Source organism: Oncorhynchus kisutch, linkage group LG10 (genome assembly GCF_002021735.2).
Source record: "Oncorhynchus kisutch isolate 150728-3 linkage group LG10, Okis_V2, whole genome shotgun sequence".
NCBI classification, from domain to species: Eukaryota; Metazoa; Chordata; class Actinopteri; order Salmoniformes; family Salmonidae; genus Oncorhynchus; species Oncorhynchus kisutch.
This window is the reverse complement of record NC_034183.2, coordinates 41,603,154-41,619,928: the sequence shown is the minus strand read 5'-3', so window position 1 is coordinate 41,619,928 and position 16,775 is coordinate 41,603,154. Positions and strand designations below refer to the sequence as shown.

General features: G+C 43.5%; 1 protein-coding gene across 4 annotated transcripts in view; it reads right to left on the bottom strand.

Moving 5' to 3' along the window:
* Positions 1 to 229: 229 nt before the first annotated feature.
* The window catches only part of LOC109898154 (phosphatidylinositol 3-kinase regulatory subunit gamma), a 302,420-nt gene continuing 285,874 nt past the window's right edge, over positions 230 to 16,775 (bottom strand). For all 4 annotated transcript variants that reach the window (XM_031833698.1, XM_031833701.1, XM_031833699.1 and 1 more), the window contains 8 exons: positions 13,645 to 13,743; positions 12,066 to 12,246; positions 11,427 to 11,552; positions 11,002 to 11,144; positions 10,551 to 10,727; positions 9,481 to 9,555; positions 9,060 to 9,233; positions 230 to 6,732 (listed from right to left, as the gene is read on the bottom strand). In XM_031833698.1, the coding sequence (XP_031689558.1) occupies positions 6,519 to 6,732; positions 9,060 to 9,233; positions 9,481 to 9,555; positions 10,551 to 10,727; positions 11,002 to 11,144; positions 11,427 to 11,552; positions 12,066 to 12,246; positions 13,645 to 13,743 (1,189 nt within the window). In that variant the 3' untranslated portion in view covers positions 230 to 6,518. The remainder of the gene's footprint in view (positions 6,733 to 9,059; positions 9,234 to 9,480; positions 9,556 to 10,550; positions 10,728 to 11,001; positions 11,145 to 11,426; positions 11,553 to 12,065; positions 12,247 to 13,644; positions 13,744 to 16,775) is intronic.

Here is a 16,775-nt window from a genome sequence, read left to right as displayed (position 1 = left end):
TGACACCCTGATGAAGACAGCTTGGCTGTCGAAACATTGGTAATTACATTTTTGCGTCTGAGCTCCTAGAGTGTGCGGCTCTCTTTTATTTTCAAGTATTCTACTCCGCTAGCCAGCACCTCGCCTAAATAGGTGTGCGTTTCTTTTCCTTCTATAATGGCCGTATGCCACACCTCCTCGGGCCTTATTGTTTAATTGACCCACAAGACAACACAGAGACAACAGGAGGTTTGAATAAAATATTTTCTTTATTCTGCGAGAGAAATGAATATAGTGAAGTTCCATTGATAACGTACAAGAGTTGAGTTCATAACAAATGGAGATTTTTACAACATACACAAACCATTGCAACAGATACGAGAAAAGTGAAGTAGTGTACCGTGGCGTTATTAAAACAACTTGAAACTGATGAAGGGAATACCTATAGAAGCTAAAAGCACGGTATGGATGTCGTCATTGTAATACTGAGAAAGAAGTCTCTGTTTGATTGGTCTGGAGAGTAAGAGCACCACTCATAGCCGGCTGTACAAGGTAAAGTCATCACCATCACAATCCACATGCAACAACACCACAATGGCGCTCCAGAAACACACAATTATACACCAGAACGTCTATGTGAGTAGGTACTTACTTAGCAGTAATTGTCAGAATAAAGTAAGCAGACAGAAAAATAAAAGGAGATCAATGTCATATTGCTTGTATTTTGTCTAAGAAGTAGCCTACATAACAAAAACTGCTGGTGTTAAAGAAATTCTGCGAGCATTCTGTGAAATAAGAATAACTGTTTGCTTATGTGAGTTTCAAGTTGTGTACTGTAAGCAACCCAGTAAATGCTTTACAGGTCAAACATTCAAAGCATATTATATTGTCGGTCTCAAACATTGACAGATATTGTGATATGGAGAAACGTGTTGGTTTCAACATGCCAAACAGACCGCAATGAACACACGTTTTCTATTGCTGTGACGTTCATCTTTCTCAGTATTACATACTTAGGACGCTATAAACGGACAATAATAGGACTGTAACTTGGTTCAGCTGGAAGCAGTGACTTGTTTAGTTAGCTGGATTCAAATCAGATTGGGAATACACCATGAACAGTCAAACAACCGTTTTTCTTTAAAACATCTCTTTTTTCTCTTTTTTTTTTTTTTTTAAACACAAAAACAACAGTCACGAGTACCAAAGATGCATGCTGGATCTGTACGTATGTCAAAAGAGGGATAGGGGACAGTGTGATACACACATTTTTTTCTAACAAACAATTGTTTTCTCTTTTTCTTTCTAAATCTTTTTCTTTTTTTAATAAGAAGCTGTACTCCTATGAAGCTGTGCTGGGTATTGTGATCAGATAGCAGTGCTAAGAACACACACGACTCCTGGTGAGAATCACAACATATTCAAACCCCCACTGGCTGCATGCTGCAAATGAAACTCTGCAGAACTGCTTGAGGGGCAAGAAGAAGAAGAACAACAGACATTATAGCTATATAACAGTCTTGTGGTGCTATAGGAAACCTAAGCCTGCATTGTCCTGTACCTGTACTCCAACGTAATAGTTTTGTTTTCACACAGAAAACGATTAAAACAGTCAAAAAGTAAACTTGGGGAATAAGATATTTTGGTTCGTCCTAACCTCTTCGAAATGTCTTGGTAGTATGTGCAGCACACCTTGTCCCAAGTCATATCCCACTGACAGTGGTTCTACAGAAACACAAAGGTGCTGTTCTTTAATAAAAACACTAAATCTCAGACAGAACATCTCTCTCACGCATTACTCCTCTGTCCCTGACCCCTGACCCTTGACAGAAAAGGAAAGGGATATCGTATGCATTCTGGAGTGAAAGAACTTTAAGGGAAACTTGCTTTCTGTCCCGCAGAAGAACGACAATCACTTCTTCTCTTTTTAAGACAAACCAGTAGACACAAGGGGAAATGAAAGTGTATCTGTCTTATTCACTTCCTTTCAAAGCTGAGAGGGAGAGAGAGCAACCGTACGTCCGACTGGATCAACGTGTGCAAATATTTGACTGTGTTGTGAGAAAACAAGGAGACAAGACACAGGGAGTGTTTTTGGTGAAGTAAGAGGTCTTTCACAAACTAAACTAAAAGAGGAATCACACCAACGGCACACATATTGTAGACCAATAAAGCCACTCACATCATGGGTGCAGAGACTTGCTAAATCATTCAAATTAAACCCTGACATAGGAATAAATCTGCCTTCTATCTCTCATCACTTTCAGAGCGGTGAAAACTATCAGTCTAATTTGAATAATAATAATTTGAGGCAAAATATCCTCCTTAACCACACTGCTTGGTAAGGACATCCAAATGTTCTTTGGTATAGATCGAATACCTCAAATATCACTAAGGAACACCTATCCCCAATAATGCATTACTATTATACTTCATAATAATGACTTTCATTGCTAATTAGCAACATCATTATCACTAACAGGGGATTCTAGCTAACTGTATGGGACATTTATTTGACCTTTATTTAACTAGGCAAGTCAGTTAAGAACAAATTCTTATTTTCAATGATGGCCTAGGAACAGTGGGTTAACTGCCTGTTCAGGGGCAGAACGACAGATTTGTACCTTGTCAGCTGGGGAGTTTGAACTTGCAACCTTCCGGTTACTAGTCCAACACTCTAACTACTAGGCTACCCATATTCACTCACTCTGATTACCTCTAGCTACGGTACCATATTAACTTCTGAGTTCTTCTGGAAACAAGGCAATGGAAATGACATGTAACATGGAAACAAACATCCCTTTCAAACTATCAACATCTAAAGGCTAAAAATAAAGTCAACTGAAATCTTTGGTCTCAATGCCAGGGGGGGGGGGGGGGGGGGGAGTAGAGGAACAACTAAATCACGAACAAAAATAGTATGTGTTCTTTCAGCATCATAGATTAGTCAAGGAAATGTTGTCTCACAGTGGAGAATAACAACTGAAGATGAGACAGAGTCACACCGTGTCTGCGTCTGAAATGGCACGCGATTCCCAAGCACTATATAGGAAATGCGGCGCCATTCCCCCCCCCCCCCCCCCCCCCCCATCAACAAACGTAATCTTAGTATATTTCTGAGTATCTTTCCCTCCTTGCAAAGAATCTTACTTGTATTTCTGTTTCTGTGACATAAACATGTTATAATTATATATATTTAAAAGTCAACCCAGTCCTGCTCACTACTATAGAACAACAAAACAGATATTTTATTTAATATATGTATATTTCTATATAAAGACATTCAACAGTGAGCAATGCAATAGTTCAAGTAATAGAGTTAGGGCCCTATAGGGCTCCTAGTAAAAAAAAAGAAAGAACCTAAAAGTCAACAAAATAACAACCTTCAAACCATGGTAGAGGAGACTGAAGTGAAGATAGACAGGCTCTTGAGCTACCTCAGTGGACAAACCTAACAGAGCAGGGCCACTGAGGTGGATAGACACGATTAGAACCAGGTAGACACCATTATAATTAATGACAAAAGGTCTAGCTTACTGTCTGGGTGTTGTTAAACCTGGTTTTTACCAGTCCAGAGATTAAAGTGGGTTTTGTTATGAAACTGATGTAGCAAAAGGGTATCCTAGCATCCTGCATGAGGGTCCTTGCCAAAGAAAACAGGGACGAGGAGACACAAACAAACGTCCATCTATCAGAACAGCCTGATCCAGTTTTACATTCAACATGACCTCTAACCCCCTTCCCTCCCCAGTACACCATATCACACCCCACTACACTCCATACAGAAGAGCTGAACCTCACCGTAACCCTAACAGCTGTTACTAGGCACATCAGAACATACAGACCAGGGAGAGACTGAATACGGGAGAACCCATCTCTCCTCTAGTCTTGAGAGGGAGTGTCACACCTTCTCCCTCCTCCTCCCTTGCATGTGTTCTTTATCAAGGGCTTTCAGCACTGACTGTGACCTAGTGACCCCTCCACCCCCCCACACTGCCTCATCTGGCTTATCTTAGTGCACTACTCTAAGGGGTGGGAGTGCATGTTAGATAAAGATGATTCGCAGAAGCGTATGGTGTCGTTGTGGAGGAGATACAGGGGAGATAGATACTCAGGGGGGGGGGGGGGTATCATTCACCATGATGATTCCACTTCACCACCACCGCATGGCTAGATAACTTTCCTTCTCACACACACTGAGCACTGGTTCTTACTGGTGTGACCCCATACACTTCACTGAAGACTCCAGACAATATACAACTCTTGTTTTCAAAGTGTGACGAGAGAGTTGCTTATTTGAATCCAGTTTTTTTTATGTGTAACTCTGAATCTGTTAGATCAATTTTGGTAGTCAACCTCACTGGAATGGTGTCTTTACCCCCAATTGAGCCAAAACATTTGTCCAGTAAGATGCAAATTTGGAGGGGGCTCGATTAAAAATCACTGTGTTTGTTCTACTGCAGGGTCACTAAATCACCCCTCTGCTGCAGCGCTATCCTCTCCTGTCAACAAGGCCTTAAATATGGCCTAAGATTAACAGGCAGGGAGGGGACAACTGTCTGGGAGAGACAGGACCCCAGGGACACTTGGAGATGGATGAGGAAGTGAAATAACCCACTCACAGTTTTTTTTTTTCTGGTTCAATGAAAGAAAATGAACTAAGTAGACAGGACTGGTGTCTATGAAAACACCCAGTTAAGTAGACCAGAAATTGTCCATTTATTTTCAATGGTAAACGGCCTGAGTGAACTATCTTCATTTATCCACCATATTTGACATCACTGGTCCATTGTCTGTCTCAGGGGCTGCTGGTTAGATAGGCAGCAAGGAGAGCCAATGGTAACACAGTAGCCAAACAACAGCCAATCAGAATAGAGAGTTTCATATCAGGGAGTAGATGTGACCGAATAGACTGGAAAATTGCACATTGTGGTTGTTTGTCATTTTGTCAATATTTATTGTGCGATGTTATAATATTTTATTTTCAACAGAAATGTTTCCACTGGTCTTAAAGTCAAGCACTGGGTAAGAAGTTTGAGTGAAACACAAACAAAAACAAAACAAAAAAAGGAAAGAAAAGCAATATATCTTCAAAAGCTTCAATGTGCACTTTGATTATCTCTCCTGCGAGTCTGTCTGGAAGCTGGGTTCGTTCAGCTCTCCGGGTGACTGCTAACCTAAATAATCATAATACATTGTTGGATTGCACTTTCTTCAAGTTTTTATCATCATCAAAAGCATTCGTCTTCAACTTGAAACTCCCCCCTCCCTACCTGCTTTGTGTACACTAAAACAGTTCAAAGTCTATTATCTCAAAGGTTCCCCGTTTGTTTTAAACAGACATTAGCATATACTACAAATAATATTTTGTTTAAAACAAACATGTTTCAGGTTCTAAGGTCGTTTGTTTCTCCTTAGTTTTGGGATTTGGTGTCAAACCGTACGGTGCCGCCTTGGCTGGGCTCTCCTCTTAGATAAGTGCTTCTACCCCGACCCATGACCGCCGTCTAGACGGTCAAACCTCCCGACCGTCTCCGTCTGTGCGTACCATCCCCTCAGAGCTTATAGTGCACGAGCACTGGGCCCAAACTCTGTTTCGTGTGTGGTATTAAACAAAGCAACCACTCTTTTTCAATCTTCTCCATTCATACAGACTAATAAAAACACAATGGACTTGTTTCTGCCCATGCCAACTTTGGTCTCTGTAGGTGACTATAACGACATGACTTTACCATGACTTACAATGTGTCATAGGAAATATGATCCAGCCATCAAGAAAACAAACTCACTCTCCATCTACGGTTAGTATAAAATCAAGCTTTTTTTCCCTCTTTTAAGACTACAAAACATTTCTCTCTGGCTTGTGACCCCTCTCGACTCTTCCCTCCCTTCGATTCTCCCTTCCCTTCACCCTCCCCCCCAACCCTTCAGCAGCAGTCTATATGGAGGGACACTGAACAAGCGTCTTTTGTCTGTTATGCTACATTATTTTTGCTTCTGATTCGGAAAGGGACAGAGAACATACACTCGACATCATTATAATCATCATCTCTTGCATTTAGCAAACAAGCGGTGAACAAAATAAATTGTCCAAATAAAAAAAGAAAGAGAACAAAACCAGAAAAGTAAAAGGAAAGGGAAAAAAAAAAGAAAAAATTGGGGCGACAGACGGACGACAGGAAACAAAGCCTTAAAATTGAGCGTCTTCATGTTGTCGTTAAATCTGTAAAAGAGCCCTGGCTGGAGTTTAGGTTGCAGCATGGTCACCTAAAACTCGGCTCTTCTCTTTTCCTTCAGTTTTTTCACATTCACAAACATTTAAAACGTCCTTGTGCAAATCAAGCAGTCTTTAGAAAGAATGCCCTCCAATTGTTCTAGTAAAAATATATATAACTCCAAGGTGGCTGACGTGTGTGTCGCAGCAAGTGTTTCCCACTTCCCCCCCCCCATCTCAGGTATTTTCTCAGGTTCTGGGTAATAGTTACCCCCCCCACCCCCTGTCCCCTCATCCATCCTGGGGCTGGGTGGGGGGGGGGTGCTCATCTCCGTGGGGCAGGGCCGGAGGATGAGGGCATCTGTGCGTAGACAGGGTAGGCCAGGCGCACATTGAGCGAGTCGTTGTGCTGGACAAGGGAGGTCTGGTGGTAGTGCAGGACCAGGTCTTTCAGAGAGCTGTACAGGTTGTAAGGCTCAGCGAAGCCGTAGCCCCTCTGTGTGCTGTAAATCACACAGTGCTTAACCTCGCCCTCCACACTGTAGAAAGAGAGGATAGGAGGTGTTAATACGAGCCAAAACACACAAGTTACGTTACAGCCTTATTCTAAAATGGATTGAAGTAATCGTTTTCCTCATTAAATTTACACAATACCCCATAATTACTAAGCGAAAACAGGTTTTTAGAAATGTTTGTAGATTTTATATAAAACAAATAACAAAAAATTACTTATTTATATAAGTATTCAGACTCTTTGCTATGGAACTCAAAATTGATTTTGTTTCCATTGATCATCCTTGAGATGTTTCTACAACTTGATTGGAGTCCACCTGTGGTAAATTCAATTGATTGGACATGATTTGGAAAGGCACACATCTGTCTATATAAGTTCCCACAGTTGACAGTGCATGTCAGAGCAAAAACCAAGCCAATGAGGTCAAAGGAATTGTCCGTAGAGCTCTGAGACAGGATTGTGCCGAGGCACAGATCTGGGGAAGGGTACCAAAAATGTCTGCAGCATTGAAGGACCCCAAGAACACAGTGTCCTCCATCATTCTTAAATGGAAGAAGTTTGGAACCACCAAGAATCTTCCAAGAGCTGCCCACGCGGCCAAACTGGGCAATCTGTGTCACGCCCTGATCTGTTTCACCTGTATTTGTGTCTCCGCAGGTGTCTCCTGTTTTCCCCATTAGTCCCCGGTGTATTTATCCCTGTGTTTCCTGTCTCTCTGTCGCAGTTCGTCTTGTTTTGCCAAGTCAACCAGCCTTTTTCCTAGCTCCTATTTTTCCCAGTCTCTGTCTTTTCCTAGCCCTCCTGGTTTTGAACCTTGCCTGTCCTGATGCCGAATCCGCCTGCCTGACCACTCTGCCTGTTCTGACCTTTACCCTGCCTGTCCCCTTGTACTGTTTGGACTTGGACCTGTTCACTGAACCTCTGCCTGTCCTGACCTCGAGCCTGCCTTTCGCCTGGTACTGTTTGGACTAGTTTATGAACTCTGGCCTGTCCCTGACCTGCCTTTTGCCTACCCCTTTTTGGTATAATAGATATTGGAGCTCAACTATCTGCCTCCTGTGTCTGCACTTGCCTTATTCCCTTATAATCTGGGGAGAAGGGCCTTGGTCAAGGAGGGGACCTAGAACCCGATGGTCACTCTGACATAGCTCTAAAGTTCCTCTGTGGAGATGGGAGAAACTTCCAGAAGGATAACCATCTCTGCAGCGCTCCACCAATCAGGTCTTTATGGTAGAGTGGCCAGATTGAAGTAAAAGACACATGACAGTCCGCTTGGAGTTTGCCAAAGGGCATCTAAAGGACACTCAGACCATGAGAAACAAGATTCTCTGGTCTGATGAAATCAAGATTGAACTCTTGGGCCTGAATGCCAAGCATCACGTCTGGAGGAAACCTGGCACCATCCCTACTGTGAAGCATGGTGGTGGCAGCATCATGCTGTGTGGATGTTTTTCAGTGGCAGGGACTGGGAGACTAGTCAGGATCGAGGGAAAGATGAACGGAGCAAAGTACAGAGTGATCCTTAATGAAAACCTGATCCAGAGCTCTCAGGACCTCAGTCTGGCAAAGGTCACCTTCCAATAGGACAACGACCCTAAGCACACAGCCAAGAAGTGGCTTCGGGACTAGTCTCTGACTGTCCTTGAGTGACCCAGCCAGAGCCTAGACTTGAACCTGATCTAATATCTCTAGAGAGACCTGAAAATAGCTGTGCAGCAACGCTCCCCGTTCAACCTAACAGAGCTTGAGATGATCTGCAGAGAAGAATGGGAGAAACTCCTCAAGAAGACTCATGGCTGTAATCACTGCCAAAGGTGCTTCAACAAAGTACTGAGTAAAGGGTCTGAATACTTATGTAAATGTCATATTTCGGTTTTGTTTGATTTGTCATTATGGGGAATTTTTGTATTTAATCCATTTTAGAATAAGTCTAATGTAAAAAAAATTAACGTGGAAAAGGGGAAGGGATCTGAATATTTTCCAATGGCACTGTATAAGAGCAGTTTTTGACACACTCACAGAGGATTATTGAACTACCACAATTGACCAAAACTTACCATGGCATATCAACATCGCAGAGACTCAATCAGTAGTACATATTGAGAGACTGACACTACGGAGCATGCTTACCTTATTAACAGAATATACTTGAGTACTTACACTATGGAGCATGCTTATCTTATTGATAGTATATACTTGAGTACTTACACTACGGAGCATGCTTATCTTATTCATAGTATATACTTGAGTACTTACACTACGGAGAATGCTTATCTTATTGATAGAATATACTTGTGTACTTACACTACGGAGCAGGCTTATCTTATTGATAGAATATACTTGAGTACTTACACTACGGAGCATGCGTAGCAGCCCTTCTTGCTGCTCTCCCTGATGAGGAAGGCTCCGTCAGGTTTGCCTAGTAGAAGGTCTTCAGACTGGGTTCTGTTCAGGTCTCCTACAAACCAGCTCTTCTCATCATAGTGGGGCAGGTTTTCATCCTCCTCCGTACTCACAAAGTACCCTCTACACACACAGGAGACAGGGGAGAGAGATAAGCATAGGGTCTAGCGGAGATTCATTTTAGATGATTAATATATGGTGGAGCCAACATATCAAATGAGGACGATTTTGCTCAAATCTATATCCCTCAAACATGAGTATAGTGAAAAGACTATAGTGAATGAGCCAATGTGAAGTCTATTGCTCCAAGATGTCCATGGTACAGATAAGAGTGAGCCTTGCAGTGCGAGGCCGTGCTCTGAACACTTACTCATCTGTGTTCTCGTTCTTGATCCCCAGCCAGTCGTTAATTCGTTTCTGTCGAACTCCTTTGTGATTGAGCCAGCTGGGGTGAAGAAAGAAAGAAAGAAAGAAAGAAAGAGAGAAGAGAGAGAGAGAGAGAGAGAGAGGGAGAGAGAAAATTAAATAAAGTTAAAGCCCTTCTTTCATTATGCGCATCGTTCCTCCATTGAACAGGACAGACAACAAAAGGTATTGAATTAATAGCACTCGCACAACCCTTCTGAATGAATCTGTTGTATAGAAACGCGGCAGACCTGGTAATGCTATTCTCCCCAGGCAGCCCAAGGACTTCCCTATAAAGAGCCTGCATTTAGCTCAGATGATACACAAACTTGTAATACAGCCTAGTGTAGCTTAGTGGTTCGGCAGATAGCCTAGTGGTTAGGGCGTTACGCCAGTAACTGAAAGGTCGCTAGATCAAAACCCCAAAATGACAAGGTAAAAATCTGTCATTCTGCCCCTGAACAAGGCAGTTAACCCACTGTTCCTAGGCTGTCATTGTAAATAATAATTGGTTCTTAACTGACTTGCCTAGTTAAATAAATACAAATATGGCAGTTCTCCAGTTAACCCGGTATGAACTCCTTGCAGTCTGAGTTACTTACACAAGGTATGTGTCCCTACTATACACCTACAAGGTTAACTCTTTCCTCCATCATATATTACTTACCCAAGACACTGGTGTTACTCTGTTAACCCTTTCCTGTATGGGTTACTACTTACACAAGGTACTGGTCCTATATGATAACTGCATCTTAACCCTTTCCTGTATGGGTTACTACTTACACAAGGTACTGTTCCTATACGATAACTGCATCTTAACCCTTTCCTGTATGGGTTACTACTTACACAAGGTACTGGTCCTATACGATAACTGCATCTTAACCCTTTCCTGTATGGGTTACTACTTACACAAGGTACTGGTCCTATACGATAACTGCATCTTAACCCTTTCCTGTATGGGTTACTACTTACACAAGGTACTGGTCCTATACGATAACTGCATCTTAACCCTTTCCTGTATGGGTTACTACTTACACAAGGTACTGGTCCCTGATCTTGCGGAGCTGGATGAGGTCAGGTTTGAGACTGTTCATCTTCTTGTCCGTCTCTCGGTTGTCCAGCGCCTGGGTCTTCAGGTCCTGCTCCAGACGAATCTTACTGTCGTGGATCTCCCCTAGACGAGACTTAAGCTTCTCATAGTTCATCATGATCCTGTAGGACAGAGAGGGAGCGGAGGGTGAGAGGGGGCGGATGGGTCAGGACACTGCATACTCTATGTGTTCTAGTGCACTACTATTACCATTATTCATCACTATTCCCATCAACCCCACAACCTAACATTCTGTTCAACAATTAAGGTCCATCTAGACACCACATTCTCTGATGTACACAAACATGACTTTGCCTGATGACAAAGAGAGTGTATTCCAATTGGAGCAGGTCTGAGCCGATAAAAAAAGAAAGAAAAGAAAACCCCCCTGAATACCTCTCGATCTCCTTGTCGTTGCCCTCCCGGCGGAAGCGCTCAATGTACTCTTTGCTGTAGCGCTCCTGCGTGTGACACTGCTCCTCGAAGATCTTGATGGTCTCGTTGAAGGCCTCGATGGCCGTCCTCTTCATCTGAATCTCCTGAGAGGGTTATAACAAAGACACCGGGGCAATCAGTCCTCCATTCATCAGCCTGAAAACGGTGCGATCGTCCAATGAATAAAGTCTACGTCTATTTGTCTCGTCTATTTGTCTCGATTTATCAGCCTGGCACAGTCATACACGATGACTACACAGTCATAATATAGAACATAGTTGGTGTCAGCTAGCTACTGGGTCTGTATACTGGGTTTGGCGATACGGGTGCAGGGTAGGTGTGTGTGGTATGACGGGCTAACAGTAATAGTGTGTTGTGTACGGTACCTGTGAGGTCTTGGTGTATTCCTCATAAAGCCGGTCGTACTCCTTGCTCTTCTCCTGGTATTGATTGTGGTACTCCTGGAGTTTCTTCCCCACCGCGTCAATGTTGTCCTCTTTCACCAGCTGATCCTGAGAGGAAAGAAAGAGAATGAAAGGAAGAGAGAGCGCACATTAGAGGGAGATACATTGATATGAAGTGCAGACAGCGAGCGGAAGAGAGAAAGAGGGGGAACAGGAGTTGGGAATTAGCCTGTCTGATTGTGCTTACAGAGGGAGGCTTCCTGATTAATTCATGACCCATGATGCCTTTCTCTAGGTGCAGGGGGGGGGGTGAATTCTCCACGCTAAGGCTTTTGAGTAATGACTGGCTGAGCACGGGAACCACGAGAGAGAGAGAGAGAGAGAGAGTGAGAGAGAGAAGAATAGGCAGGGTTATATTTCACCATGCTGTGAATCCTGCTGTATAGGCACTTTGCCTGGGAAGGAAGGGAACAATCCCCAGCACTACTCATTAGATTGACTGGGGATGCACAGGAGAAGAGCAGGGAGAGGAGGAAGATAGGTCCCGAAAATAAAGAGAGTAAAGGATGAGGACAGTGAGAAGAAAAAGAGGGTGGAAAAAGAGTGTGTGTATGTGCCTACCTGCTGGTAGCGTGAGATGGGGTACATAAGTTTGACGTCTAGCTTGGTGTTGTACTGGGCCAGAGACTCATGTCTGTAGTGACTAATCAGCTCCACCACAGAACCAAATGTCAGGGGGTCGGAGAAACCATACTTCCCATCCCGGTGGTAGATTTTGATCAACTTGTTGTTCCCCCCTTTCCTACAGAGAAGAAAACGACAGAGAGAGGATGCATGTATGAAAGAGGGCTTTCTGGAAACATTTGGACTCCTGTAAATTAATTAAAAGAATATACATTTTAATAATACCTTTAACGACTACTACCTCATAAAAAAAAACTTTCTCTATACATAAACTCTTGAGTGAAGTGTCTGATGCCTTACCTCACTGTTAGTGTGTAGTGTGGTAACCTACCTCACTGTTAGTGTGTGGTGTGGTAACCTACCTCACTGTTAGTGTGTAGTGTGGTAACCTACCTCACTGTTAGTGTGTAGTGTGGTAACCTACCTCACTGTTAGTGTGTAGTGTGGTAACCTACCTCACTGTTAGTGTGTAGTGTGGTAACCTACCTCACTGTTAGTGTGTAGTGTGGTAACCTACCTCACTGTTAGTGTGGTAACCTACCTCACTGTTAGTGTGTAGTGTGGTAACCTACCTCACTGTTAGTGTGTAGTGTGGTAACCTACCTCACTGTTAGTGTGTAGTGTGGTAACCTACCTCACTGTTAGTGTGTAGTGTGGTAACCTACCTCACTGTTAGTGTGTAGTGTGGTAACCTACCTCACCGTTAGTGTGTAGTGTGGTGGTAACCTACCTCACCGTTAGTGTGTAGTGTGGTGGTAACCTACCTCACCGTTAGTGTGTAGTGTGGTGGTAACCTACCTCACCGTTAGTGTGTAGTGTGGTGGTAACCTACCTCACCGTTAGTGTGTAGTGTGGTGGTAACCTACCTCACCGTTAGTGTGTAGTGTGGTGGTAACCTACCTCACCGTTAGTGTGTAGTGTGGTGGTAACCTACCTCACCGTTAGTGTGTAGTGTGGTGGTAACCTACCTCAGTGTTAGTGTGTAGTGTGGTGGTAACCTACCTCACCGTTAGTGTGTAGTGTGGTAACCTACCTCACCGTTAGTGTGTAGTGTGGTGGTAACCTACCTCACCGTTAGTGTGTAGTGTGGTGGTAACCTACCTCACCGTTAGTGTGTAGTGTGGTGGTAACCTACCTCAGTGTTAGTGTGTAGTGTGGTGGTAACCTACCTCAGTGTTAGTGTGTAGTGTGGTAACCTACCTCACCGTTAGTGTGTAGTGTGGTAACCTACCTCACCGTTAGTGTGTAGTGTGGTGGTAACCTACCTCAGTGTTAGTGTGTAGTGTGGTAACCTACCTCACCGTTAGTGTGTAGTGTGGTAACCTACCTCCCTGTCAGTGTGTAGTGTGGTGGTAACCTACCTCAGTGTTAGTGTGTAGTGTGGTAACCTACCTCAGTGTTAGTGTGTAGTGTGGTAACCTACGTCAGTGTTAGTGTGTAGTGTGGTAACCTACCTCACTGTTAGTATGTAGTGTGGTAACCTACCTCACTGTTAGTGTGTAGTGTGGTAACCTACCTCAGTGTTAGTGTGTAGTCGCCCTGCATTTTAGTGGAGGCATCCCGAACCAAGAAGGTCCCATCAGGCATGTCTCTCAGCTTATCATTCACCTCTTCCCTGAAGAGAGGGATGGCGAGAGGGATGGAGAGGGGGAAGATAAGGGGATGGACAGAGGGAAGAGAGGGGGGAGAGAGAGAGAGGTTACACATCTGAGGCAGTTGCCAGATGACATTTACAAGAAAGGATCAACTTTCCCAGTAGTTATGGCAGTGAATATACACTTTACCCTCCGTCCCTCCCTCACTTCCTCAACACATTGGTGCCCTTGAGACAGGAGAGACTGGCACACATTGTTGTGTGTGTGTGTGTGTGTGTGCGCGAACTGGCTGCAGGCTGAGGCCTGTGTCCCAACTCTCAGCTGAAACCGTATGGACAGTGGAGACATGTTGGGATGGTTTACCTTAAAACGAAAACACACACACACACACACACACACACACACACACACACACACACACACACACACACACACACACACACACACACACACACACACACACACACACACACACCCTAAATGGCTCCAGTCTGTATCCCAGACAGGCTTTAGGGGCTTTCCTGTCTGTCTGCAGAGCAGATTGCTCACCCTCCATCCCCTCTCCTCACCCTCCATCCCTCCCTCCCTCCGTCTGTCTGTCTGCCTATCGGTCTGTATGTCTGGGCCAGTGCGGGCAGTAAGCCTCGTCATGCTGAGAAATCAGCCTCCCACCTCCAGTCAGCTGACATCTCCATGGCCGTCTCTTGGACGCCGGGGGTTAACTTCAGCCTGCCGAAACAGCTGGGGCCCTGTGTGTGTGTGTAAAGGGGATGTGGGGCAGTGTGTGGAGTTTATTTGACATGACACAGCGTTGCTCGAACACTGCTGCCCCAGGCTTAGATGAAGAGGGGGGCGGGGGGGGTTTCATTTACTGCCAAATTCCCTAAACCCTCTCCTAACTATGTACACTTGGTAACTTTCGGTTTTGTGTGTGTGTGTGTGTGTGTGTGTAATGCATTGTAAACAGCGCGGCCATTAAATAATTTGAGTAATAAGAGCATGAAACACAACCCAAACTAGCCAGAGAGACACTAACTGATGACTAGATTGGGCCATGCAAATTAACCAGATTTTCTTTAAAAATCATATATAAAGTTGAAGCCGGAAGTTTACATACACCTTGGCCAAATACATTTAAACTCAGCTTTTCACAATTCCTGACATTCAATACTAGTAAACATTCCCTGACTTAGGTCAGTTAGGATCATCACTTTATTTTATGAATGTGAAATGTCAGAATAATAGTAGAGAACTATTTATCTCTGCTTTTATTTCTTTCATCACATTCCCAGTGGGTCAGAAGTTGACATACACTCAATTAGTATTTGGTAGCATTGCCTTCAAATTGTTTAACTTGGGTCAAATGCTTCGGGTAGCCATCCACAAGCTTCCCACAATAAGTTGGGTGAATTTTGGCCCATTCCTCCTGACAGATCTGCTGTAACTGAGTCAGGTTTGTAGGCCTCCCGTGCTTGCACATGCTTTTTCAGTTCTGCCCACAAATGTTCTATAGGATTGAGGTCAGGGCTTTGTGATGGCCACTCCAATACCTTGACTTTGTTGTCCTTATGCCATTTTGCCACAACTTTGGAAGTATGCTTGGGGTCATTGTCCACTTAGAAGACCCATTTGCGACCATGCTTTAACTTCCTGACTGATGTCTTGAGATGTTGCTTCAATATATCCACATAATTTCCCTTCCTCATGACGCCATCTATTTTGTGAAGTGGACCAGTCACTCCTGCAGCAAAGCACCCCCACAACATGATGCTGCCCCCCCCCCCCCCGTGCTTCATGGTTGGGATGATGTTCTTGGGCTTGCAAGCCTCCCCCTTTTCCCTCCAAACATAATGATGGTCATTATGGCCATACAGTTCTATTTTTGTTTCATCAGACAAGAGGACATTTCTCCAAAAAGTACGATCTTTGTCCCCATGTGCAGTTCCAAACCGTAGTCTGTTGTTTTATGCCGGTTTTGGAGCAGTGGCTTCTTCCTTACTGAGCGGCCTTTGAGGTTATGTCGATATAGGACTCGTTTTACTGTGGATATAGATACTTTTGCACCTTTTTCCTTCAGCATCTTCACGAGGTCGTTTGCTGTTGTTCTGGGATTGATTTGCACTTTTTGCACCAAAGTACGTTCATCTCTTAGGAGACAGAATGCATCTCCTTCCTGAGCGGTATGACGGCTGCGTGGTCCCATGGTGTTTATACTTGCGTACTATTGGTTGTACAGATGAACGTGGTACCTTCAGGCGTTTTGAAAATGGCTCCCAAGGATGAACCAGACTTGTGGAGGTCTACAATTCTTTTTCTGAGGTCTTGGCTGATTTCTTTTGATTTTCCCATGATGTCAAGCAAAGAGGCACTGAGTTTGAAGGTAGGCCTTGAAATACATCCACAGGTACACCTCCAATTGACTCAAATTATGTCAATTAGCCAATCAGAAGCTTCTAAAGCCATGTCATCATTTTCTGGAATTTTCCAAGCTGTTTATAGGCACTGTCAACTTAGTGTATGTCAAATTCTGACGCACTGGAATTGTGATACAGTGAATTATAAGTGAAATAATCTGTCTGTAAACAATTGTTGGAAAACTTCCTTGTGTCATGCACAAAGTAGATGTCCTAACCGACATGCCAAAACTATAGTTTGTTAACAAGACATTTGTGGAGTGGTTGAAAAACGAGTTTGAAAGACTCCAACCTAAGGATATGTAAAATTCCAACATCAATGGTATACACTATTGTTCAAAATTTTGGGGTCACTTAGAAATGTCCTTGTTTTTGAAAGAAAAGCAACCTTTTGGTCCATTAAAATAACATAAAAATTATCTGAAAAACAGTGTCTACATTGTTAATCTTGTAAATGACTATTGAAGCTGGAAACAGCAGATTTTTTAAATGGAATATCCACATAGGCGTGGAGAGGCCCATTATCAGTAACCATCACTCATGTGTTCCAATGGCATATTGTGTTAGCTAATCCAAGTTTATAATTTTAAAAGGCTAATTGATCATTAGAAAACCATTTTGCAATTATGTCAGCACAG